The 26,736-nt window shown below is 41.4% G+C and overlaps 2 protein-coding genes across 12 annotated transcripts in view; one reads left to right on the forward strand and one right to left on the reverse strand.

Moving 5' to 3' along the window:
- SPTY2D1OS (SPTY2D1 opposite strand) lies at window positions 1–24,453 on the forward strand. Of its 10 annotated transcripts, XR_004903937.1 has the most exons (5): window positions 3,834–4,346; window positions 4,769–4,857; window positions 6,537–6,574; window positions 7,237–7,334; window positions 23,713–24,453. XR_004903937.1 is itself a non-coding variant. In XM_036029129.1 (4 exons), exons 1-2 carry the CDS (start codon window positions 4,278–4,280, stop codon window positions 4,859–4,861), a joined length of 162 nt encoding a protein of 53 aa, XP_035885022.1. In that variant the 5' UTR covers window positions 3,834–4,277; the 3' UTR covers window positions 4,862–4,869; window positions 6,537–6,574; window positions 7,237–7,617. The 10 variants fall into 10 exon arrangements, 4 of the variants coding, with proteins under 4 accessions (XP_035885022.1, XP_028372858.1, XP_035885023.1 ...); XR_004903938.1 differs by lacking the exons at window positions 3,834–4,346; window positions 23,713–24,453 and adding an exon at window positions 44–319 and having other exon boundaries at window positions 7,237–7,251; XM_036029129.1 differs by lacking the exon at window positions 23,713–24,453 and having other exon boundaries at window positions 4,769–4,869; window positions 7,237–7,617.
- SPTY2D1 (SPT2 chromatin protein domain containing 1) overlaps window positions 11,315–26,736 on the reverse strand; it is a 19,421-nt gene continuing 3,999 nt past the window's right edge. For both annotated transcript variants that reach the window (XM_028514561.2, XM_028514559.2), the window contains exons 2-6: window positions 19,408–19,522; window positions 17,137–18,639; window positions 15,451–15,619; window positions 13,874–13,951; window positions 11,315–12,919 (exon numbers count right to left, since the gene is read on the reverse strand). In XM_028514561.2, the coding sequence (XP_028370362.1) occupies window positions 12,826–12,919; window positions 13,874–13,951; window positions 15,451–15,619; window positions 17,137–18,562 (1,767 nt within the window). In that variant the 5' untranslated portion in view covers window positions 18,563–18,639; window positions 19,408–19,522 and the 3' untranslated portion in view covers window positions 11,315–12,825. The remainder of the gene's footprint in view (window positions 12,920–13,873; window positions 13,952–15,450; window positions 15,620–17,136; window positions 18,640–19,407; window positions 19,523–26,736) is intronic.

Genomic DNA, 26,736 nt, shown 5'->3' on the forward strand with positions numbered 1-26,736 from the left:
ACTCGGGTGTCAACCCGCGTTCAACTCCCCAGTCTCAGCAGCGGCGGCTCTCGGTAGGCAGTCGAGTCATCGCTCCAGCGTGAACCCAGAGCACCATCAGAAAGGCGCTAGCGTAGGGAACTACGCTCCAGCTTGCTGGAAAGAAACTTGGGAGACATCTGTGGATCGGGGAATTGAAAGGACCTGAAGAGAAGCAGTAAAGGAGGTGGAAGCACCTCGCCCTGTTCTGGAAGAGAGTTTCAAGAAGGATGTGTTACGTTCAGCAGAGTATGAAGAAGGATCAAGACCGAATATTGTAGTTGGATTTAGGAAGAAAGAGGTAATGAAACTTCAAACCCAAAATTTTAGGGAGCTAGAAAAGGAAAACCGAGCCGGCAAGAGGATTGTCGGAGAAATGGGAGATGGGGACAGCATTGGGAGGATGATGCAGCATCGGGAGAGGGATTGCTTTTTTTTTTTTTTAAGGTGGGAGGTAGTGTCACAAGCTTGTTGGTGGTGGAGAGGGTAAAAAGCCAAGTGAGAAAAAGACTCTGAAAACAAGAGAGGGGGTAGATTGGTGGATACGGTCATCTAGAGAAGGCAGGTGAAGATATGCAATATGGTGGCTTTATTTGGTCTCCTTGACTTGTGAGTTACCTGCTTTGTATTCCTGGCTTGAACCATTGGGCCTAAAAACTCACAGGAGCTGGATACTTTAACCGTCAGGAGGTTGGGGAGGTGGTAGGGTGACTGTATCACTAGGAAGACCCAAAGTCAGGATCTGTTAGTCTGGCTCAATTAGAAGAAAGTGAAAGGCTGGATGGAGCGTTTATTCATTCATCAAACTTATGTTGAACATTGACGCGTTGCTAGGTATTTTTCTAGGTCTGATGATACAGAAGTGAACAAAATAAGCAAAAATGTCAGCTGTCCTAAGGCTGTCATTCTTTCATTAGTAGGGAGAGAGAAAACAATAAGTATAATAAATCAGTCAATTAGACTCCATGTTAGAAGGTAATTAAGTGTTATGGGAATAGATTTTTTAAAGACAGGGTAAGGAGATCAGTGTAGATCCCTTTGAGGTGAAACAGTAAGCATTTCATATACATAGAGGACATTCAAGGCAAATTCCTAAGTCCTAAGACAGGCATGAGCTTAGGGAATGCTTGAAACATCGAGGCCAGTGTAGCTGGAATAGAATGAAGTAAGAGGTAAGGAAGCAGAAGAAGCCTAAATCAGGAAATAAGAGAGAGCTACAGATGGTTTAAGGCAGTGATTCTTCCACTGCAGTCCCCAGACTTACAGCCTCAGCAGCACCTGGAACTTGTTAAAAAATACAGATTCTGAGACCCAACCTCAGACGTACAAAAACAAACTCTGGGGGTAGGGTCTAGCACTCTGTTTTAAGAAGCCTGGGCAAATCTAATGTGTGACAAAGTCTGACAACCACTGTGTGCATAGACAGTTGTGACTGGCTTGTCTATTCCCTTCAGCCAGAGACCAGCAGACACACACTCACACTTGAACAAGCTGAGTTGACTACTCCTTGTAGGGAGGGAATAGATATTGTAGACAAGCACTGAGATAGCTCAGTAAGAGTGTTGAACCTATTATAACAGGATATGGGCTTTGGGTGACTTGGGGGAGGATTTAAGGAAGCAAAGCTTCCCTCTGGGTTGGGTGCTGTCAGAAAGGATAATTCTATGATTGGGTATCTCTACATCTATAAGAAGGGCAAACTAGAGTGATGACAGAGTGGTGATTCGTAAAGAAGAAGCAGTCACTCACATTAGCAGAGAAAAGAGGATGTTTGTTATTTCATGGTCTCTACAGTGACCTTATTTTTGCCTGCTTAGACAAAATTATAAAGTGAACTTATTTTATCTCATTTTATCATGGTCTGAATGACCCATCTGATGTTGGTTTTCAGTGAGATTGTTACACCCACAGGAGAATCATGTAGCCTAGTTGTGAGTGCCAGGTCAGCCAACAACACTGAGACCTGGCTGGGTCAGACCAGTTCCAATGTCAGGGGCTGCTTTTTTCTTTGTTAGGCTTTTACTCAGAAAGAGGAAGCTGCTGGAGGGTTTTTTTTTTTTAATATATTTTATTGATTATGCTATTACAGTTGTCCCATAACCCCCCCTTCATTCCCCTCCACCCTGTACACCCCCTCCCACCCACATTTCCCCTCTTTAGTTCATGTCCATGTGTCTTAACTTCTTTAGCTTCTACATTTCCCATACTATTCTTGCCTTCTCCCTGTCTATTTTCTACCTACCATCTATGCTACTTATTCTCTGTACCTTTTCCCCCTCCTCCTCCGACTCCCCTGTTGCTAACCCTCCATGTGATCTCCATTTCTGTGTTTCTGTTCCTGTTCTAGTTGTTTGCTTAGTTTCTTTTTGTTTTTATTTTAGGTGTGGTTGTTAATAATTGTGAGTTTGCTGTCCTTTTACTATACATGTTTTTTCTTTATCTTCTTTTCTTAAATAAGTCCCTTTAACATTTCATAAAATAAGGGCTTGGTGATGATGAACTCCTTTAACTTGACCTTGTCTGAGAAGCACTTTATCTGCCCTTCCATTCTCAATGAAAGTTTTGCTGTATAGAGCAATCTTGGATGTAGGTCCTTGCCTTTCATGATTTGGAACACTTCTTTCCAGCCCCTTCTTGCCTGTAAGGTCTCTTTTGAGAAATCAGCTGACAGTCTGATGGGAATTCCTTTGTAGGTGACTGTCTCCTTATCTCTTGCTGCTTCTAGGATTCTCTCCTTCATTTTTACCTTGGCTAATGTAATTATGATGTGCCTTGGTGTGTTCCTCCTTGGGTCCAACTTCTTTGGGACTCTCTGAGCTTCCTGGACTTCCTGGAAGTCTATATCCTTTGCCAGATTGGGGAAGTTCTCCTTTATTATTTGTTCAAATAAGTTTTCCACTTGTTGCTCTTCTTCTTCCCCTTCTGGTACCCCTATAATTTGAATCTTGGAATGTTTCAAGGTGTCATTTTTTAAAATTCTTATATTTCTTCATTCTTTTCTGATTGTATGTTTTTTTCTTCCTTCTGATCCACTCCATTGATGTGAGACCCAGCTTTTATTCCATCACTATTGGTTCCCTGTGCATTTTTCTTCATTTCACTTATTGTAGCCTTCATTTTTTCATCTAATTTGTGATCAAAATCAACCAATTCTGTGAGCATCCTAATCACCAGTGCTTTGAACTGTGCATCTGGTAGGTTGGCTATCTCTTGGTTGCTTAAAAGTATTGGTTCTGGGGCTTTCATTTGTCTTCTGTTTGAGCCATCTTTTTTTTTTTTTTTTTTTTTTTGGTCTCGTTGCGTCTGTTATGTATGAGGGATAGAGCCTTAGGTGTTCACCAGGGCGGGGCATCCCAGTCACTGGGTTGTGACGCTGTATGTGAGGGCAGGGTCCGAAAGGGAGCAATGGCGCTTGCTCCTCTCTTCGTTGGACCTCAGTCCCTTCCACTGCTTTCCCCGAGCAAACTGGGCCCCTCTGGTGCCAATTCCCATGTTGGTGGGCTTGTGCACCCCGTGGGACTTTCCAACGACCTCTCCTGTGAGGCTGGGAGTCTCTCCCTGCACCTCAACCCCCACAGGTGTTTTCAATCAGTGCCCCAAAATTCTATTTCCCGGCACTGGGATCCTGGGTTAGATGCAGTGACTTGCTTCACAATCGCTGCTTCACTGGGTCTGCCAGTCACCACCCCTTGGCAGGGGTCTGCCAGCTGCTGCTGGCACACCCAGGATCCACCTGCTGTGGTCTTGCACGCCCCAGATGCCTTATATGCCCGGTCCCCATGTTCTCTACTCTCTGCACAGTGACCTGAGCCCGACTGCCCGACTCTGCCCCTCCTACCGGTCTGGATGAACGTGTCTATTTTATCTCCTTAGTTGTCCGACTTCCGTACAGCACAATTTTCTGTCAGTTCTGCTTGTTATTCTGTTTCTAAATTGTTGTTGTCATCCCTATCTTGGTTGTGCAAGGAGGCATAGTGTATCTACCTATGCCTCCATCTTGGCCAGAAGTCTGGAGGGTTTTGAACAGAAGAATTAACGTTATCTGATTTGGTGTGTGCGTGGGTCATGTGATCGATGATGTCACAATGCCCTACTAGACTCCAACCTCTCCACTAGGGAGTTGCAGATCCCTTAAAGCCAAGGACTGGAACTGACTTTTGAGAGCTCTGCCACCTGAGGGTTTCATGAGCATACTCCTTTACCAAGGTCTTGGTGAAGAGTCTTTCACTCTGCAATTGTGTCTTTAAAATTGTTTTATCATGATTGTGCTCGGCTGGATGCTTTTTGTTGGCTTTGCATGTTACATGGGCACATTTCCGGAGTTCATGGTAAGTAATGACTCTACATGTAAATTCACGGTAATCAGTCCTGGCTCAGGCTGACCCTCCCAGCTGGGGTTTCTGAGCAAGTGGGAAAGACAATTGAGGTTCACCACTAATGAGAGGTCAGGAAACAAAGTCAGTTTCCCAGGCCACTTCCCATCCCATTTGGACATCTTTAAGTCCCCCTCCCCCTAGGTTTATATAACATTACTTATTTCAAAGCATTATGGAATTTATAAGGGATCTGTTGGAGTTGTGCTTGACTTCTGGAGTTCAGGCCCAGTGGGTCAGTGGTTGCTGATCAAGAGAGGAAAGGTGGGCCTTGGAGGGTGGACTTTTCAGCAGTCCTTTCAGTCCCATACAGGGGCAGTTGCCTACTGGGCCAACAAGTAAAGCCATGTCTGCCTTTACATGTCTTTCTGACTCAGCCTCCAACTCTGAGGTGGAAAGACAGGTGGCCTGTTAAAGAGAGCAAGGCTCGACGGAGCAGCCAGCCTTTGGATGAAGATCTACAACTGTGAGTGATCAGGTCTGTTGGGCTGCTTCCCTCCCTTTCCTGAGAACTTGGGAGAACCCTGAAATCCCAGCGGAGAGTTTATATTCCTCTGGAAAATATAATAAGCTCTAGAAAGGGAAGTGATTAGAGATAGATGAAATGGAAATGATTGGAAAGAGAATGTGGGGAGCACTTCTGAGGACAGTTACCGTGCATTTGGGTTCAAGTCCTGACTTTGCAATTTACTAGCTATCTGACTTGGGTGAGTTTAATCTCTATGAAGTTCAGTTTCTTCATCGGTGTAGTGGAGTTATCTCAGTATCTTACTTTTTTTGTGTGTGAGGATTACATTTGGGAATTCATGTAAAGTATTTATTTAATGCAAAACTTAGCATTTGGTATGTGCTAACTTAACAACTAAGCAAAATCGTGAACCAGTCAACAAAGATTTACTTTGGCAACAACCTCAACTGTTTATCCAAGACCACACAGACCAACTGGTTTGTGAAGCTGGGATGTAAGCCGTAGATCTCTGAACTGAATAGCCTCTTCCATTCATCTCACTAGCCCAGCTTGCCTGTAACGAACATTAATAACAGTGTCCTATTGGCAAACTATCCCCTCTGGTTTCTCATATCCCACCCCATTTCATTCAGACCTCTTTTTTCAAAGGTGTCCCACAGTTAGAGAAACCTAACTCTGAGTCTTAGTAGTGTACTGACTACAGGAGCAGGTTTTCTGGGAAGCTACTCTGGAAGGCATGGGTATCAAATCCCAGCCCCAGATATGCTAAGAGCAAGGCACAATGGTGGTTCCTTTTTTTTTTTTTTCTCCTTCATCTGCCTCAGAATTCCTATGAGAGATGATTGGCACCACACAGTCAGACCTCTGGAGGGGCAGGGATGTGATGAGGTCCAGGGTTCTTGTTTCGCTGAGCCACTGCCGTGTTCCTGACCAAACCACTGAATCTATCCTGTGGTTCCTTTTCTCCAGCTGTGAAATGGGCATAACAGCCCACCTCCCTTCTCTTCCCTTGTGAGGGAAGTCGTGAGGAGGCTTACCTTGCATAAAAGTTTAGTTGTGCTATTTTGCAAAATGCAAGGTTTTTCTTCGAATAGTCAGACGACTGATAAAGTTGTTAATATAAAGTAATTGCTCATAGCATACATACCTAGCCACTAATCCCTCCAATTAATCCAGGGTATTTTTTTGTTTTGTGTTTTACATAGGAATTTTTCTTTTTGCATTCGATTGCATAAAGCCACTAGTCAGAATTTTGACAGGTGATGAGTTAATAAAGATCTGGTGCCAGCAGGATCCCAACCACAGAGCCCCAGAGAACAGGGCCCTTCTGGTAAGGGCTCCTTAGCTCCAACACACCTGGCATCCTGGGCAACCATCCACAGCTACTCGCTCTGACTGGCCCCCAAGGTCACAGGAGCTGATGTCACAATTGGTAGCTGACCGCTGCCCCCCAAAATGGCCATGGCAAGCCACTTCAGTTCAGACTAGACCACACAGCCCCTCAGCCAGGAGCTATCATGCTGGGTCATCCACCATCAGGCTTTGAATGAAGACAGCCCAGTTCCCAGCATTTAGGGAACAGAACACACCTTTCAGAACCCACTTTCCCCTGCTTGCACTGCCCACTGAGCCAGAGCCCGTAATGATTGTTGTCTTATGGATGCTTCTCATTGCAGGAACTATGTGGAAGGGGTATAAGTATCCCCCAGGAGGGGTAAGTGTGCCATAAGCTTTGTTCTCTATTCTGACTTCGAAATGTATTTCCTGAGATAATGAACTAAGCATCGAAATCCAACTGTAGTCACTTTAGAAACAAATGCCCTTTTCTTTGTTAACAAAGCTATGTAGCTTACCTACTTCTATTAATATTACTTTCTTAAGCTGGGAGAGTTACCTCAGTTTTTCATGTGATCTTTTATGTATATTTTCCTAAGAGTCTCTGTTCTTTTTTAGTTTCAAATAAACAGGGCAGAGTTAAAAAGATTTCTCAGGCCCAGGGTCAAAGCTATCTGACATGGATGACCTAGTCTGTTCTCTTGGACATTCTGTGTGCTCAGTGTTCACTACCACTGCTTAGCTCAGCCCACACCAGCAACCCACACTTAACTCTCCCTCAAGTAAATGCTGGTCTATATTGGTTCGGTGGCAAATGTCTCTATCCTCTCTCCTCCTGTTGGACCTTGTATATGTGTCCTTCCTCTGCCTCTTGTCAGCTCCCCTACTACTTAAGCCCCTCTGGCAACTGAGGTCAGAGGCATTAGGTGACAGAATTGGACACAGCTACCCCTGCCTGCTCTTGGTAAGGAGGGCAATACCCTTAGCCCACACCTAGCAAACACTAAGTGTGACCCTCCCGACATACTTTTTCCCCTTCAGACCCCGGTGGAAATAAGCAAAGATGATCCTGGTGAAGTAATGCAGCTCTGAAGCTCACCTGACCAGCTGTACAGCTCCTGTTGTTGGTTTCGCATAAAGTACTTGCACATTATTTTTGTCACATTTAATGTAAAAAGTTACTGCACCTTTTTAAGATGAAGACTTGGTATTCTGTGAGCTGGGAACAGGGAGGTGGAGGGTGGGGAGGGAGTCGGGGTGGGTAGGAATGACCGAGTCCCTAGTCCCTTTGTTTCAGAGTCCCTAAAACTGGTATTAAGACTAAGATACCAAGTTCAACTTGTCCTCTGTTCTGTATCCTCAAGGATAGAAATTCTCAGGATCTCTTTAGACCTATTTCCCAAATAATGTCTTTCTCCTGGATCCAGGGTGGAAAAAATGTTAAACATAGGAGTAACTTTAAGCCTATTCTTTGGGGTATTTCTCTGTGGCCTTCCCACAGCTACTATTAAGAACCCAAAGCTTATACCATGTGGGGGAAAGGCCTCATTTTTATATTGGGTGCTAGACACTAAATGCTGTATTATTTTAAACCTCACAATAACCTAAGCTGGGTTGTAGCCTCGTTTTACAAAATGGCTAAAATGAAGTTGCCAGTATTAACTTACCAACCCACACAGCTCTGAGTTGCAGTTAAGATCCAGGCCTTCTCCTTGGCATGCTGCTTTTTTTTTTTTTTTTTTTTTTTTTAAAGATTATATATATAGGCCCTGGCTGGCGTAGCTCAGTGGATTGAGTGTGGGCTGTAAACCAAAGTGTTGCAGGTTCGATTCCCAGTCAGGGTACATACCTGGGTTGCAGGCCATGACCCCCAGCAACTGCACATTGATGTTTCTCTCTCTCTTTCTCCCTCCCTTCCCTCTCTAAAAATAAATAAATAAAATCTTTTAAAAAATTATATGTACTTTTTTAAATTAAATTTAATTTTTTTTTAGACAGGAGAAGGGAGTTAAGAGGGAAACATGAATGTGTGGTTGCCTCATCACCCCCTACTGGGAACCTGGCCCACAACCCAGATGTGTGCCCTGACTGGGAACCAAACTGGTGACCCTTTGGTTTGTAGGCAAGCACTCAATCCACTGAGCAACACCAGCCAGGACTCCTTGGCATGATTTTATGTGCCAAAGAAAAGGGCCAACCAAGAGGCTGGGATATCTAAGATCTTGGCCGTCTCTTGGTTCAAGTATCTCCCTCACCTGTATAGCCAAGAAGTTGCCTGATTCTTTTAGCACTGACTGCTGCTAATACAGGCAGCATGTGTAGAAACGAAAGCCAACTGCTGAGTCCTCATTATGATGCAGTTTGAGTTTATGAGACCAAGGATGGAACGTAAGTATAAGATATATGCAACTAATTTGGGTGAGCCCTGGGTTATTCCTAATAAGCCTTCTAGTGGTTTAGAGCAGCGGTCCCCAACCTTTTTGGCACCAGAGACCGGTTTTGTGGAAGACAATTTTTCCATGGCCCAGGGTGCTGGGTGGAGGGGAGACACGAGGCAGAGGTCAGGCTGGGGAGGGGGTTGGGAGACAAGAGGAGCTCAGGGGGAATAGTAATGTGAGCCAGTTCATGGACCGGGAAGGGGGGAGGTTGGGGACCCCTGGCTTAGAGCTTTCTGACCTTAAAGGGGAAGAGGAGAGCGAGGGACAACTCTTAATGGGAGTAAATACAGTACTTAAAAGAAACTGTATGAAACTGTCCCCATTCTGTGGCTGCTTGGGGGTTACTGATAGTTTCATGTCCAGAAATGCACCCTTACCAGCAGACCTTCTGGTTATGGACACATGTTGATGACTATTTGGTACTTTTGCTAAACTATTTCCAAGTGGCTCTATGCACTGAACGGATTATCCTTTTTATTTTTTATGGAAATGTGATTCAAAATCCATAAGCAAAACTGTAATTTCTCAGTCTAGGATATTAGCATCTCTTGTATTTGACCTAGTCTCAACACATTTCATTAAGTGCCTGCATCCTCTGGCTGCATGGATGTGCCCATTCGCCTCCTGTATGGTAAACTGTAATTTCAGTCAAAAGGGATTACTTTCTTAATATATTCCTAAGGACTCATCTTCTCAGCCATCTTAGGCTGTTTTTATTACAGGGGATCAGAACCTGCTTTTCTTCATAAGAAGTGTACACCCCGTCTTCTTCTTCCCTCCAATTCAGAGTATACCTCCAAACAGTCTCCTAACCTGGGTGTCTCCTGTAAGCTGGTGGGAAGACAGGTGTCAGTGGTGGGAACTGGGCAGACGCGAGTGCCTGTGGGCGAGCAAACAGAGGCAAGTGTGTGAGGGGCAAACCCAGTCTCTGAAGCGTGATGCGTCTGCTGGGGGTTCTGGCTGGGAAAATGTGCAGGGTGATGACATAAGGAATATGGGTTTTGGTCAATAAGTGCAAACCAGGGAAAATACCAATAAAATATTTTTAATGCCTACAATTTCTTTATACATAAATTGTAAAACTTTCACCTGTATATGCAAAAGTAGATTCTCTTGCAGGTCAACAGCACCAGATTAACAAGCTAAACTGTAAATGTTTCTAAACTTGATTCATCCATTACGTAAAAGACATGGATTTAATAACTCCAAAGAAATCTATATCCCATTCTTCATTATACACTAAACACCTGAATATTTATCTCATCACATACACGCACAAAATAAATAGTCTGATATATCCAGCACATTGAAAATAAACCAACCAGTATCTCTTCATAGATTTATTCTCTTTCCAAATATGTTTTGGTCTCTTGCTACATCTCAGAAATGTACTAATAGCTGCTTTGAAGTTACAAAATACAAAAACAGTCAATTATTTCTTGGAGAAAATCTTGGGGATTACATTTAAAACATGAAATTTCGAGTTCCCATAGACTTTCTTTTTTGTTAACAGTCTTTGAACCTTTTCATGGTGCACAGGTAAGGCTGCCTATGACATGTGGTACCCTGGCCTCCAGATGGACATAACTGCATTTATAGTTTAGAGAAAATACTAAGAACAGTTCTGAAAGTAGCCTTACAAGAAAGTGCCCCTTGCTTTGTCATAGCAACATTAAAAGCAAGTGGGACTGTGCAATCAGAGGCATGAGTTTTATGAAAACTCCTTTCCTTTCACATCATCTGTTAGAGCACCACGCCCATGATCATGTAACATTATTACAATTGTGAAATAACATTACTACATTCGTGAATTAACATTACCCAATAAAAGGCACATCTTCAAATATTGACTTAGGAAAATCTGAAAAGGAACAGTAAAGGGTACATTAAAAATCATTCACTTAATTTGTAAACCTTGGCAAAATAACAGCCTACTCCAGTTTCTTGAGAGGTTTGTGAGCTTTTTGTAAGAGTGGCCGGGAATTGAAGAACAAAATGGAAGACAACATTTGGAAACAAGGCCAAAACTAATTTGAAAGACTCAATTTTTAAAAAATGAGCTATGGAGGTGCTTTTTTATTAATGTTGATGTGAAATAACAGCAAAACCAACATCTGCATCACAGAAGGAACGCACTCAGAAGTGACAGACACAGGACACGGCCTGACTCCTCTTACCAAGTTCTGCAACTTTTATCCAGCACGTTGGTGCCTTTCTGTACAAATTGCTGCTCAATATCACTGAGTAAAGTGCTAGTTAATTTAAGCCACCAAGAATCTTTCATTTGTAACAAGTACTTGATTGTAATTGCCAATATCAAAGAGTATAGAATATTGAAAAAAACATTCAAGAAAAAAACTTTTGAAGTGGGGGAAAAATAACCACGTTAAGTGACAGCAAAGAACTGTCACTTAACGGGACAGATAAAACAGGTTGTTCCCAACCTGTTTTATCACATGGAACCTCACACTACCCTTTCACCAACTTCACTGAAGGTATCTGAGACTGGTGAGAGGCAGTTAATAGGGTTTTCTGCCACAAGTCTAACAGTCCATGTGGAACATTAGAGTGTTATTCCTAGGGATAACCATATCTTTCATTGGATTCAACTTCAAAATTAAACCCTTGCACTTTCAAAGTTTGCAAGTCAATTCAAAGTGAGTCAGTTTTAAGGGACTGGGTCACACGGCTGACCCATAAAGGAAGGCAGATGATGGTCATTGTAATGCTCAAACTTGGAGAATAAAGAAAGCTTGATGGATAAAAAGGAATACACTAAAACAAGTTTTGGACCTACTGAAGAATACGGATTCTTTGTAGACCAACTTTTCTTACTTAATCCTCACCACCCAATGGCTTAAGTAGCTAAAACATTGTAGAGCTGTTCTATAAGCTTATGTCCCACTGTCCCCAACCCTCCACATTTAGAATCAAGGACAAATGCTCTCCATCGCCATCATCTCATTTTCTGTTGCTGACTTTCCTTGAGACTTGGCTTCTCTCCAGCCAGAGCCTAAGTCAGCCTGAGTGGAATTGCTTGGATTTGAGGCTTAAGAGATAGCAGGTCTATAGCTAGGACTTGAAGAAAGGTGGAACACAGCCCAGTAAAATAAACATCCTTCTCTACTTGGGGGGCAAACATTTCTTCACAGTGCATAGTTTGAAATAAAAGTGCAATATGGGCAAAAAGAGAAAGTGGTGCTCTTGATAGACAGGAATTTAGTTTTTGGTTTTTGCCATTACTTGCTAAGGAATTTTAAGATAAAACTGAAAAGTCATTAACATCAACGGACACAAGGGCACCTTGGATTCCGAAACATCTTTACAGTGGGGGATGTGGATGGGGAGGAGGGCAGCCTCACATGTCACTTGCTTATTCTTTTTTAAACTATTACTCTTCCAACTCTAATTTTTGAGTAAAATATTATTTTCTTCAATATAAAAATGAATTTTTAGATAAAAATCAGAAATGACATTGTCTATTTTACAATAAATCTGAAAGGAAAGCTTGAAAAAGAATACTCTTATACTAAATGGCCTAACTTGTATTTTAACTTGAGAATTTTTTGTTAATTGCCTAATCACCTAAATTAGCAAATAAGAATGCTCAGCATCCAATCCATGAATACAGAATACAATATAATTTATTCTACTTTTTACTTCAAAGTCACAGAGATGACTTCCATCTGATAATTATAAAGCCTACTCTACATTTTCAAGTTCTCAATCCAAACGCATAGATTAGTACAGGTCACTTTATTGCTGGCAACATTCAGGGAAGGGCCAGGTTCCTCATAAAAAGAAAATAAGTTTGGGAGCCGGCCATTGCCCCACTCACGCATCAGCAGAATTATGGAAGTCAAGAAGCAATCTTGGTTTCCTTTCGAACCTAGCAAAGGAACAGGGAAGATCGGCTGACTGTTGAGTAGCCCCACGCTAGAGTGCATAGCTCATCAGGAGCAAGGCCGGCACCTGCCGCATAAGAGCACTCACTGGGCAGGACGTCATCTGCATTACAGATTTCACCCTGGAAAGTATTTGAAAATACTTTATGCTCAAAATATACAGTATGCATTCCTTCTCCTTAGGACCCAAGTATAAATCTAAAATGATAAAGGGGCTTCTCCAGTCAGAAGGCAGGACTTCCTTGCAGCAGAGTGTCTCCAGAATTTCACAAAAATAAAAGCAGCAGCTAACGCCTTTTCAGCTTCTTGCCCTTTCGGCATTTAATTTCTTCTTCCTCACGTTTCATCTCCTCTAAGTCCTCTTGCATACCTAGTCTCAAACTGTCAAAAGAAAAAGAAAAGAAAGGTATTTGTCAATACACATGAAATTACTACTTTCTTTAAAAAGCAAGAATGAAATTTCAACGGAAAGTTCAGATGAACTGTATTATGCACTGAAAATGCCTCAAAGCCTTACCACTGAAAACAGATTAGCAGAAATATTTTTACCAGGAGCCACTGCCAGTGACTCAAATACAGTGGGGAAAAAGACCTCAGGTGCAACCTCAACACAAAATACCTTAATACTCCCATGAAATAATAAAATAGAAATGATCTCAACAGCATTTAAAAATAAAGAACAAGAAACATTTATACAAAAATAACATTCTGTGCTTGTGCCTTCCCAGCACTTTAGTTTGATACCTAGTTACAGGAGAGGGAAGATGAGAGGGAGAAAAAGGTTGAATATTCCGGGTTGAGACTAAGGCAAAGTATTTTACCAATTTACAAATAATTCACTTGTTACCTCTACCTAAGAAATTATCACTAGTTTGCTATCAGGTAGCCAGGCAGGAGTCAGAGGGAACCTAGTATCCCTCATCAGGGCCCTGAGGCCAGCAGCGCAGGGGAGCAGGACTGAGACGTGTCTGAAGTGGAAAGGGCATCAGGGCGGAGAACAGAAACAGGAACGCGCTGTTACGGGATCAGAGGAAGCCTCCAGCAGTTCTTGTGGGCCTACGTGGATGAGGCAGTGCTCAAGGCAACTTGTCCACATTGTCTTAACCCTCACAGTGCATCCGTCAGTAAAAGCAGTATGTTCTCATTTTACAAATAAGAAAACAAGATTTAGAAAGGCTAAGGAATCTGTCTAAAGCCCCACAGCAAATAAGGACTAGAATTCAGAATTGCGTGGCCCAAAGCCCCTACTCTCAACGGTGCAAATGAAGCAGCAAACAGGAAGGAGATGTAGGTCATATCTACACATGGGATAAAAATGTGATGTTTTGTGCTTACCTCCTCGCTTCTTCCTTCTGCTGCTCTTTCCAACTACTCTCCATGTAACGTAAGGCATAATCACTTTCATCTTTGTATCTGCAAAGAGGAAATCAAAATTGTTTTAAGATGAACAAAAACTCAATTTTTTAAAGGAACTAAATCCTGTTATGTTTAAAATCAGCACCTTTATAACTAAATCAAACACATTTAGGAGTACTCCTCCTTGCCTGGCCGGGAGTAGAGTGGGCAGAGGATGAGTAGAAGTGGATTTCTGAGACACATTAAATGAGCCCTTGTTACCCCCAGATTCCTGAATCTGATGCTGAGGAAGGTACCAACCCAACAATGCTGACTCTCAACTCACTTCTACTCATGTGATAATTTATAGTAAAACCCTAAAAGCACAATATATGTGAAAATTATTTTGTGTAAGTTTCATAGGAACTTCATGCTACCATGAGGGAGGAAAGGACTTTTAGAACATAGACCAAAGCACATAGATTAATAGTTTGACCAAGAACCTATAGCTCTAATAACACTACATAGATTTTTATTTTATTTTTTAAAAGTTACTAGTTTTGACAATTTTTAAAAAGATTTTATTTATTTTAGAGAGAGGGGAAGAGTGGGAGGAGGAGAGGGAGAGAAACATCGATGTGTAAGAGGAACACTCATTGGTGCTCTCGCATGCCAACAACCCAGGAATGTGCCCTGACCGGGAACTGAACCGGCGACCTTTCAGTTTGCAGGATGCCCAACCCAATGGGCCACACCAGTCAGGCCTAGTTTGGATTTTTAGATCTAATTTTTAGTCCAGTTCTTTCTTCTACTAAATGTCTTAAAAAAAAAAACCCACAAAAAGAACACTCCCCCCCAAAACCCCTTAGGGTTGCCATTGCATTCCTTTTCCATGGCTCTGAAGGAGGTAGCAATTGTTGACGGACAGACACTGACAAAGCCTTTCTTTCTACACAAACACTGCCTCCTTTAATCCTTCCAAATGCCATTTTATGTCAAATAATTTACTCCAGTTTACCTAGCTAGCAAGTGGTAGAACCTTCATTCAAACTGCAATCTTTCTTTAAATGCTTCTCAAACTTTAATGTGTGTATCACCTGGGAACCTTATAAAGCTGATTTGAATTCAGGAGATCTGATGTGAGGCCTGAGAACCTGCATTTCTAACAAGCTCCTAGATAATGTTAATGTTACTGGTCCCAGACTGCTGTCCGGGGACAACACTTAAGTGCAAAGTTTGTTACACCAAAGAAAAGCAGCTGCCAGATCAGACCAATTTTCAGCATAGCTCTGTGGGTGGCTTTTTGATTTCAAAGCCAATCTATTTCTACCACACCACGCTGCTTCACTCACACTGGCTATATATCTTATAAAGACAACTACTTGAAAAGGGACAATTTTGGGCTCTCATGCAAGGAACTACACAAATAATTCTGAGTTACATAATTCTCAGATATTAAATGCCAAAGAAGTAAATCTAAATCATACAAAGATTCCTAATTAAGAATTGTATTCAGTGCCTCTATTAGCTTGAGTTATTCAAAATAAAAAGTGTATCTAAATCTTCTTTAGCCTTACTTTTTTCGGTCATAGCCAAAGATTTCTCGAATGTGCTTGGATATTTCTTCCTGAGATTCTCCTTCATCTTCAATAAAATCTTCCATTTCAGAGTCATAGTCATCATCTTCCTCCTCTTCGTAGTCTCGCTGCCTTTTGTAAGCACTAGGAAAGGGAAGCCTTTGAGGACCTAAGAATAGAAAAGCCATTATTTATAAGAGCATTTAAATTTAAAATAGCCACCCCCCCAAAAAACCCCCTTAAAATAGTCCTAACGAAGTTCTACATAAAGTGAGATTCTGAGAGCTCATTCAGATGGTAGTCTCCAAAACCAGAGCCAGCAGGCTAGTGCACGGTGTGGAGCCTTCCTACCCCACCCCTGCTGCTTCATGATACCCACGAAGAACAGAATTCCAGCACACCCCAGGACTTGCTGAGAAGTGTCTGTTACATTTTCTAGCTTAGTGAAATTCTCCTGGATTAAAAGACTGGCAACTTTTTTTAAAAAACTTGCAAATAGCATAGGATCATTAACTTTTAATTTCACAAAGAAAAGACACCAAAGGTACTATTATCACAATAATTTCATTAAATTTTTTAAAAGTCCGATAAAGTAGGAGCTATTCTCAGAATTATGGATAATTATTTAAACTGAGTAAAGTCTGATGTTAGGAAAAACTCACTACATTATCCTTATTTTTGTCATTTTTCCAAAAGACTGATTAAAAGGTTTGCAAAAGACTGGCATTAATCAATAGGCCAACATCTGGGAACAACTGATTCTAGTCCTTGATTACAGACACTCCTGTTGTTCTATAACTTTAATGTGCAGGCCTGTCTCATTAGCTCAGAGCTTCTTTCTCAACTTCGGCATCACCGACACTTTGGGCCTGACATCTTTGTTAGGAGGAGGCTGCCCTGTGCACTGCAGGATAACAGTGGCATCCCTGCCTTCCATCTAGTAGATTCCAGTAGCATCCTCTGCCCCCAGACACACCAAATGTTTGCTGGGGATCAAAATCATCCTTGCTTGAGATCCAATATTCTAGCTTAATTAGGAAGTTAAAAGCATGGGTGAAAATCTTTTTTTTCTTTTTGTATTCTCCATGGTGCCTAAACAAATAATTATTACCATGGAGAAACTATGATCTAGCAGCCAGTAGGTGCCACTAACGATTCCTGTACGTTGGGATAGGAGATTCCCAAAGGTTTAGTGCCTAGGGCCTTAATGTTGCTCACTATAAGGAGCAGAAACACAAGGGTGGTCTTCAACAGTTCCTGGTACATACTGGGTACTAAACAAACATCTGATGAATAAGTAATGTACCAAAAGGCTTCAAAGCTTACAAATACACTCCAATACTTGAAGACTGGTCTCTTTAGTCTCATGAAAAGGTGAATCCATTCACTGAACCATATAAGGCACACTCTCTTTGTCTTACAAATCACAAAGCTGTGTTTATTAAACTTGGAGATATTACAGGGATAAACACCAAGGGTGCTAAATAAGTCTCTTTCTAAAGACTTTTCCAAGTCATGATCACTACAGGAACTCTTAGGCACAAAACAGACAAGACATCAGGATTCTAGCAACATAAGAAAACATTAAAGGGCATGTAGGATTACAGTGTCTCTGGTATATAAAAAAGTATGTTTTCCAATTTCCTAGTGGTAAACAGATACTCTCAGGGAGAGGGGCAATTTTACCTTGGGGAGATCTGTAGGCAGACAAGGAAGGCTTCATTCCATTCATCTGTCCATTGCTGGGCCGGCTAACGATATTCTTGGAAGAAATTGTTTCCGAGACAACAGTGCACCTGGGCTTCAAGGGGGGTCCTGAGCTACTAACTGTTCGCCCAGGTCCCAAGCTGCTCCCTGGTCTTCCAGGGCCTGAATTACCAACAGTCCGTCCAGCTGGAACTGAGCCACTTACTGAATGCCCAGGGCCACTGACTGAACGCCTGGTGGGCACTGAGCCACTCACTGGTCGTCGGAGGTCATGTGGAGTGTTCACATGATGCCGCCCAGGACCACCAGGGCTGACTACTGATCTCCCAGAGGCACCTGGGCCACTGATGGGTCGTCCAGGGCTACTTGTACCACTGACTGTCCGTCCAGAAGGATTTAAGTGACTGGCTGGCCTCTTGGTCCCAACAACCGATCGCTCAGGTCCGGAGCTGGAGCTGCCACTCTGGCGCCTGGGCACGGAGCCAGAACTAACTGTAGGCCGAGCAGTCCCTATGCTGGGCCGCCCAGGGGCTGAGCTGGAGCTGCTGCCTGGCTGCTTAACACCTGGACTCTTAGCCTTGTTATGTGGGGTGACCATGGGCCCAGGCCTGGAATGGCTAGGATGGGGAGGAGATTTTTTGGCTTTGTGCTCAGGAGCAGATTTCTGAGTCCCTTTAGCAGAAGTCTTTGGGACACCTGGTGAATACGTGTTCGAGTGGACCTTTCCAGCCCCATTGAAAACAGGTCTGTCATGGCCTGCACAAAGCGGGGGTTGGGAGCACTTGCCAGATTCCACTTTGGTCCTCTCTCCTGGCATGGATTTGGATGAAGACAAACCCAAGTGCTTCTCATTAGCAGTGCTGGGTCTGGATTTTTTCTCAGTGTGAGGAAGGCGAGCACCTTTGGAAGAAGGAAGTTTGTCCCCAGAAACTTTGCTAAGTTTTGTGCCCACACTTTCTTTCTGAGAGGGTGCCTTTTTGGTTGGAGGTAGTCTTGCATCTGCCTCAGGTTTCTTTTTCTTATGCTTTCGTTCAAGAAATTCTCGCTCCTTAAGTTCTTGTGCAGTCATAGGCCGCTCTTCCGTTTTCTTTACTACCTTGATTTCCACTGGTTCGTACTGCTTTTTCTCAGCCAGCTTCAGCAGATCAGTGAAGTTCATGAGTGGTGGGGCACTTTTAAGGGGGACCTTTGGTTTGCTTTCAACTTTGGGAGGTTCTTGCTCTTCCTCATACTCCTGCTCCGATGCTGCTTGATTGTATTCAAAGAATTCATCCTCTTCTTCCATCTCGTACTCTTGGTCTGTTCCCTGACCAGTGTGGCTTTCCATTGCCTGTCTCTTCTTGGGCTTTTCCTCAGCAGGAATCCCATTGTAACCATGGAAATTATCCTTCGTCCTCTTGGCCATAGCTCTTGCTTTCTTGTCATGTTTTAGCTCAATTCGCTTTTTCACTAGTTGTTCTTTTCTTCTTTTCTCCTCTAAGGCTAACGGGGACAAAAAAGAACACATTTCACCATCTCAAGATAACAGCCTGCTCATGTGAAATTAGCAGGTGGACAAAACATAAGCAACACTTAAGTTTGAAAACTATCCAGTCTGAAGACATCTAGGAATCAAATGAGGAAGTCACCTGAACAAGTATCAACTGAGTCATCTTAACATTATAAGTGGGTCACATACGGGTTTTTCTGTATGACTAAGCAAGTGAGAGACTTGGCTTTCAGCTTTAAATATAGAAAATAGTTCATACCGAATAAATATACCAAGTTAAGGGGACATTAGTACCCACTTAGCAGTTGTTACAATGACACAATGAATACTTAAAACCTATTTAATCGGTTTCCTTTTCATTTTCATGAAATGAAATTACTTCTTTAATTTACTGGTTCTCAAAAATTGCCTCTATTTCAATCTTTTAGCTAGCACTTTCAATAATAATTTTAAAATTAAAACACAAAATAGGTTAGAAGCAGATTCAGAACCAAGGTCAAGGAACAGAATTCTTATTGAGGTCACTATGGCCCATGAGAAGATAGGGTCACTATTCCCAAAAAGCTTTTATTTAAGAGGAAATAAAAGATAACATCCATGCAAATAATCAACATAACATAGGTAATTCTATGCAGCTGACTCATACACATATGCAACAAACCCGTCACCTGTTACATTATTATAAACATCCACTGGCAAGCACAAGCTAGCTGCGAAGGTGGAACATTTGAAAACCAAGAGCAAGGTGATAGATAACGTACCTTTTCGTCTGAGCTCCTCTTCCTTTCTTCTGAGAAAAGCTTGTACAGCTGCTGATTGGACACCCTTAACTTTTGGGTCTTTTTTGGGAGGACCCACTGCCAAACTATACCTTTTCTAAAAAAGAAACGAAAAACAACAGTAAAAGTTACAAGTAATTCAGCTTTAAGAAATATACTGTCTATTAGTGTATGGCACCTTGCCAGGCAATAGAGAGTGTTAAATGTTGACTGAAAAACCTAATCTGAATAATTGATATATAACCCACAGGAAAGCTTGGCCATAAAATTTCAGGTTAAATATGATTATGAAAGGCTATTTTTATGTACAGAGCTTCTCTGTAACTACCCAAATGATGCATAAATGAAAAATTCAGAGAAACATTACTTTCAGGCTATTATCCCAAAAAGGTACCTGGACTGGGGGTTAAAAAAAAAAATCAATCACCATTTAGAACAGACTGTTTTAAAATTCTGATTTAAAAGTCAGCCTTCGCCCTGATTGGTGTGGCTCAGTGGGATGGGTTTTTGTCCCAGAATCAAAATGTCACTGGTTCAATTCCCCATCAGGGCACGGGCCTGGTTTGCAGGCCAGGCTGGGGCTTGAGAGAGACAGCCAATCAATGTTTCTCTCCCTCGCCTTTTCCTTCCCTTCCCCTCTGGCTAAAAACAAACAAACAAACAAACAAACAAAATCTTAAACCGGAAAAAAAAAAAAAAAGCTGCCCTCTTCTCTAAGCATTTCAAAGTCCAATGTTTCAAACGAGCAGTAAAAATTACCACTCACAGCTGTGTTTGTTTCCGAGTGCCCTACTCCAGCTGATTTTCTACTCACAGCTACACACGTTATTCTGCTGACAACATGGAACACTGAGATTTTACTCTGACCACCCAAAAAGTACTAACATCCTGGCACAGATGGAATTTCTCTGGGCTTCACTTCTTATGTAACCACATCGAGAAATGACTAACACTAGAATATTGTTCATTTGAACTATGAAAAGACAAACATTTCCATTTTCTAAGTAATTATCATTAAAGAAGTATGATAAATAGAGCTAATAACTCAGACTGAGATGACTCATCTCCAGCACCATCCCACATTAAGTTTATGGGCTAGGAATAAAGATTTTTAAAGTGCCCTCCCTCTTTTGTCTTATTAGAGCGATGACATTTTTATCCATTTAACCTATTCCTGTACTAGTTAAAAAAAGAAACACTAACATCTGAGGAAAAAATTCAGCTACTCAGGAACCAAAAAGTGATTCCCAAAGTGTGTATGAAATTCCTGGAGGAAAGCCAAAGGATCCATGCTTACCGTATGGCTGCCAAACACAAGACATCTTGAAGCAGGCTGGAAGTTACAGCTAAGTCAGGCTACCAGCGAAGCAACTAGCCAAGGAAGCACACCCTAATCAACCTGAAAATCCTGCGTGATTACAATGTTGAGAACTGACACATCTCTGACAGACAGAAATCCCAAGAGAGCAGAGTTCTTTCCTAGTCCTCTTGGCTGAGTCATAATGAGATTCCTTCTTTTAAAAAATCCCTATATTTGTAAATTTAGTTGTAGACCCTTCCTGTACTGGATTGGGGCCCAACATGTAAAGGAGAAAAGGAGAGGTAAAAGAAGACTGAGGAGAAGGAGCACACTGCTTACCTGACTAGGTATATAAAATTGTCCTGGTTTACATGAACTTCAAACATAGACAAGAAGGTCACAGTTTCCTAACGGAAGGACCACCACAGAGTATGAATCAAGTTGCGTAAGACATACACAGATTTGTAAGCAGAGGTGCACATACTCACTCCACCAGAAGAGGAGTTGATTTTTTCTTGCCGAGACTTAAGACTTTCCTGTCCCTGCCAACTATATAGTCCATAGATTCACCTGCCAAATCAAAGCATGTTTCTCACAGAAAAATACCAATTAACACATTAGTGTTAATTACTTAAAATAGGATCGGTTTGTTACCTACATATTAAACAATAAGTACTTCTTAATTTGATTTCAGGACAGACACCTTTCTTCTTAACCTGGGACTTTAAGAGATAGGTAATGGGATTACGACTAGAAGAAAACCTATTAGAAGAAAACCTATTCTTTACTGAATACAGGCACCAGGAGGGAAAACAATGGCAGTGGGAACGACTTAACACAGTGTTTACCAAGCTTCGGTGATTCACATACTACTTTCACGATTCTCCTTTTCAGTGTACCACCTGTATTGTTATTTATTAATTTTAAGAAAATTTGTAGACCTGCCCTGCCGGGTTTGGCTCAGCTGGTTGAGTGCTGTCCTGCAAGGCAAAGGGTTGCAGGACAGCACTCTGCAACCCTTTGCAGCCTGATTGGCTGCCTCTTGCATGCCGACTGGATTCCAGGTCAGAGCACGTGCCTGGGTTGTAAGTTCTGTCCTGGTTAGGTGCATGCAAGAGGCAGCCAATCAATGCTGCTCTCTAACATTAATGTTTCTCTTCTTCTTTTTCTCCCTCCTATCCCCCCTCTAAAATAAATAAAATCTTTTAAATAAGAAAGAAAATTCGTAGACCTAACACCATGACTTACTATTTCAGCTTTACCTCCAATAATAGTATCTATGAAATGACCAGCTTAGATGGCTAGTTACATTTTTCTAAATCATATCAAAATATGTAACTACTTTTAAAAAACTATTAGAGTAAAAAGTATTGGTGCATCACCTAAAATCATGGTAGAGCCAGAGCTACCTGCACTGCACTTGAGGAAACACGAACTAAGAACATAAATACAGCAAAGGCAGAGCACAAGGAAGAAACAGGTGGGGGTGTTCAGGAACTCAGATTCACTCAGAAAGGAATTCCTGCCCTGGTTAGAGTGTCTTTGGTTCTGCTACGCGAAAGCTGCAGGTTCAATCTCCGGTCAGGGCACACACAGCCAACCAATGAATGCATAAGTAAGTAGAACAACAAACTGATGTTTCTTTCCCTCCCTCCCTCTCTCCCCTTTCTCTTTCTAAAATCAATAAATTAAAAAAATTCCAAAAGCTAGCACAAAACTGACCATCACAGCCATATAGTATAAAATTTCACTTTTTTCTTTTAAAGTTTTTATTAGAGAAAAAACCCACACTTTTTATAAGTTAATAGAAAAGTTAACACTGACTACAGAATAAAATTACTTCCCACCACTTAAAAAATTTATATACATCGTTGCCATTTTTTAAGTTCTACGATTTTGTTTTCACTCCAAAAATTAAAATGATACCCATGTTGAAACATTTAATGGTTACAGAAACTAATTATCTCAATTTTAATTAAGAGAAATATAATTTCTCAGTTCAAAGATGTTAGGAACCAACTTACAGAGCATTCTCCAAAAGGTATTCTCTTGGCCTTTGAAGGTGTCTATTTTCAAACTTAATAATACAGTCAAGTAAAAACTAATGCAGGTTTTCAAAATAAAAAAATCAAATATTTTTGTATAATCACTTATCTACTTAGTCATTTATTTATGGCCTACGCATTTTACCTTATTTTATGATAATTATCACTATGTAATGCTACCCTAGGTATGTGATTTCATTTACATGAAATATCCAGAACCGGTAAACTCACAGGGACAGAAAGTGTATTAGCGGTTGCCAGGAGATGGGGATGGGTGGGAAGTGACTGCTGAAAGGTAAGAGATTATTTTTGAGGATGACAAAAATGTTCTGGAACCAGATACTGGTGATGGTTGCAGAACTGTGAATATACTAAAACACCATGGGTGGGCTTTATGGTATGTGAATTACAATGGGGGACCTCTCCAAAAAACCTAGAATTATCTTCTGGAGGGCAGGCAGGCCCCTTGTAGTACAGGCTTCCCCTGCTAGGTGAGTGTTCTAGAACCCATCTATATCAGTGCACCAGCTGGTGGTGGTGTGACAGGCTGTGTTTGGCTTCAGTGAATTTTTTATTTGAAGATTCAACACATTTGCCCATTTCATGATGGGTGATTTACAAGTGCGCCTGCTCACACCTCACTGAGTGTTCAGCACATTTTGACCAAAAATGGCATGACCCCTGTGCTCCACCTTTGCCTGAGAGACTTTTTTTTGCCTCCCTGGATGAAAAAAGTCCTCAAAGGGAAATGTTTTGCTGATGTGGAAGAGGTGAAACAAAAGACAGCAGGAGCACCAAAAGGCATCAAAACAATGAGTTCAAGAACTGTTCTGAACAGTGGGAAAAAGTCTTGATAGGTGTATTACACCAAACGGAGAGTACTCTGAAACTGAAGTTTAAACGTTGAGAATAAATACACAATTTTTTATAAATAAATTCCAGGTTTACTTGGGTCCCCCCTTGTACATCTCAGTGAAAATGCTGCAGAAAGCCTCAGGCTGGGACTGCATTATATTCTATTTATATGGCAGAAGAACCATTTGGCACTTTCCCCTGCATCAGATGGTCACATTTAGCTCTTGCAGCAGCACATCAAGATGCACCCACCAACTCTGAATGTGATTCAAGGCACCAGGCTGCTTCATTGTTTGAGCTTCATGAAAAGCAGCTGGACAAGAGTCCCTTTCATTTTATTATACTTTAAGCCAACTCACTCATTCTGCTGGACTCCAATGAATGATCCACAACAGTGAAGCTTATGCCATTTAAACACACTATCAGAGATTTTGCCAAGATTTGTAATTCTAAAGCCAACAGACCTAGAAGACATTGAGTAATTTTAAAACATGTGTTCCTTGTGTTGAGACTACACTGCCAGAGTCATATTTAGAAAATTAGGGGGTTGGCGGGAGATGGAAGAGGTACAGGAGGGATAAATGGTGATGGAAAGAGTCTTGATTTGGGGTGGTGAACACACAATACAATGTACAGATGATGTGTTGTAGAACTGTGCACCTGAAACCTGTATAATTTTGTGAACCAGTGTCACCTCATAAATTCAATAAAGGAAATTTTTTTTAAAAAGAAGCGTTTTCTTTTGGAGCTTTCAGTCTGGAAACATGTGTTCACCAAATATGTTATGTTGTAATCAATAGTCAATCCCTTCTTGAAAGCTGTTCTTTACTCAGGAGATAACATATTGTTGTAATTGTAGAAGATATAAATTTCCTGATGGTTTTACATACATTAGAGATCTATTATTGGTTAGAATTAGGAGTTAAGAATATTCAAAGAATATATTCTTAACTTGAATAACCACACGATTTCTACAATCTCAAAACATCATAGTCAGGGAATGAATGCAGGCCTGGAAAACCAATGGTTTGCAACATGCATGTTCAGCTGGGTAGCTAAGAGGGTGAAAATAAAACAATCAGCAAGTTTGCTGTTCAAGATTGCTATTGCATTAAATGTACAATTTAGTATCACTGTGTTTATAATATATCTGATAATAGAATGCAATATCAGATAGGTACTTCAGAGCCTCTAGTCCAACCTGTATATTAGAAATGCCCCAGGTAGGACAACCACGCACTTCCAGTTTGTAGCAGACAGTCGTGAATCTGAATTTAGGTCTGATGCAGGTCCAAGAGTGTTACCACTACAACATGCCTCACTTCTAATTTAATTCCAATGCTTACATCTCTACCTCTAACTTCAATCTTTTCTTTCTCGTTTTTTTTAATGTTAAAGACTTTATTTAGTTATTTTTAGAGAGAGGGGAAGGGGCAAAAAGAAAGGGAGAGAAACATCAATTGTTTGCCTCTTGCATGCCCCCAACCTGGGATGTACCGATGGGAACAGAACCCACTAACTTTAGGTTTGCAGCACAACGCTCAACCCACTGAGTCACACTCGGCAGGGCTCTAACCTCAGTCTTAAAGGCCATTCCCTAATTTCCACCTGTCTCTCAGACAGTGCCATCACCTCAAACAGATCCACCACTGAGCTTTCTCTCATCTTCCTTCACCCTCAGGCCCTTTCTGTTAACCCTGCAAGCACTATCCCTGATAGGCTGAAAATTTCTCTACCAGTTTCAAATGCTGTGTAAATCTCTCTCCCATCAGACGTTACTATACACTGAGAAGTGTCATAAATAAAAACAATCGGGTTACTGCTTAAAGACTATTCTTAGCCTGGGGTTGGGGATAGGGAGCTGGGCAGGTTCAGTGGTTCAGGCTGTATAGATGACAACCTTCCTTTCCACCCTGCATCTAATACATTCTCCTCATTCAACAAAGGCTTGAGATTAAGAGCAAGAACTATGGAGCCAGTCTGCCGTGCCACTAGTTTGCTGTGTGGTTCTGGGCAAGTTTCTCCATCTCTCTGGGCCTCAGTTTCCTCATCTGTAAAACAACTTTCCTTATAGGGTTATTATAGTAATTAAATTAATATGTATATAAAGTGCTTAGATCAGTGCCTGGCACAGAGTAAGCACTATAAATATTAATTGCTTTTGCCATTATTATTCAGAAAGAGATAATCTAGGTAATGATGACAAAGGAAATAACAATGTCTGTGGGGGCAGTGGTTTCTAAAAGACCCTTTCTCTAAAATATTGGTTGGGAAATACTGCTCAATGCTAGAAATCCAAAGCTGTACCAGGCACGGGGTGAATCATCTTCAGATCCAAGAGTGGAGAGCAATCCAGTTATAAACGATTGTGTTGGGTTGGCCAAAAAGTCCGTTTAGTTTTTTCCGTAAAATAAAAGGCACATTTTTCATTTTCCCCAATAACTTCACTGATTTGGATATTTTGAGTATGTTGGGTATCCCCCGCTAATGCACGGGTGTCAAACTGATTTTCACCGGGTTTGTGAAATTTTCACCAGGTTCAACCGCAAGGCATCAGTCTTGCAGTTGCCTTCAAAGGGCCAAAATAATTTTAGGATTGTATAAACGTAACTACTCCTTAACTGTTAAGGAGGTGAAATTGTATCCAGCCCTTTGAAGGCAACTATGAGGCTGATGTGGCCCGCGGTGAAAATGAGTTTGACACCCCTGCGCTATTGGCTTCTAGTGGGCAGAGGCCAGGGGTGCTGCTAAACATCTCCCAATGCATAAGACAGCCCCACAGCAAAGAATTATTTGCCCAAAATGTCAATAGTACCAAGAAACTTTGCAAGCCACTTTTCACACATTCCATCAGTCATAGCATCTCCTCCATATACAAATCTTTGCTTTTCAGTTGCGTTTTTACTTTTCTTGAAATAATAAAGCATAATACACTGAAAATGTTGGGTATCTTCTTCCATCTTCAATATTAAAATGGCTACACAAAAAATTCACCAATTTTGATAATTTTTTTAATGCACACTGATATGACAGCTATCTCAATACAATCCAACAAAATTGTTTCAAGTGAAATTAAGACAACTAAGCACTACCAGAGCCATCATATGGGAA

This window comes from Phyllostomus discolor, chromosome 6 (genome assembly GCF_004126475.2).
Source record: "Phyllostomus discolor isolate MPI-MPIP mPhyDis1 chromosome 6, mPhyDis1.pri.v3, whole genome shotgun sequence".
Taxonomy (NCBI): Eukaryota; Metazoa; Chordata; class Mammalia; order Chiroptera; family Phyllostomidae; genus Phyllostomus; species Phyllostomus discolor.

What these genes read in the sequence shown, in the direction of transcription:
- SPTY2D1OS (XM_028517057.2), top strand. Translation starts at nt 4,278, where the DNA reads ATGATTGTGCTCGGCTGGATGCTTTTTGTTGGCTTTGCATGTTACATG. An exon ending in GCACATTTCCGGAGTTCATG is followed by an intron (nt 4,347 to 4,768) that starts GTAAGTAATGAC and finishes TTTCTGACTCAG; the next exon opens with CCTCCAACTCTGAGGTGGAA. An exon ending in TTGGATGAAGATCTACAACT is followed by an intron (nt 4,858 to 6,536) that starts GTGAGTGATCAG and finishes TTCTCATTGCAG; the next exon opens with GAACTATGTGGAAGGGGTAT.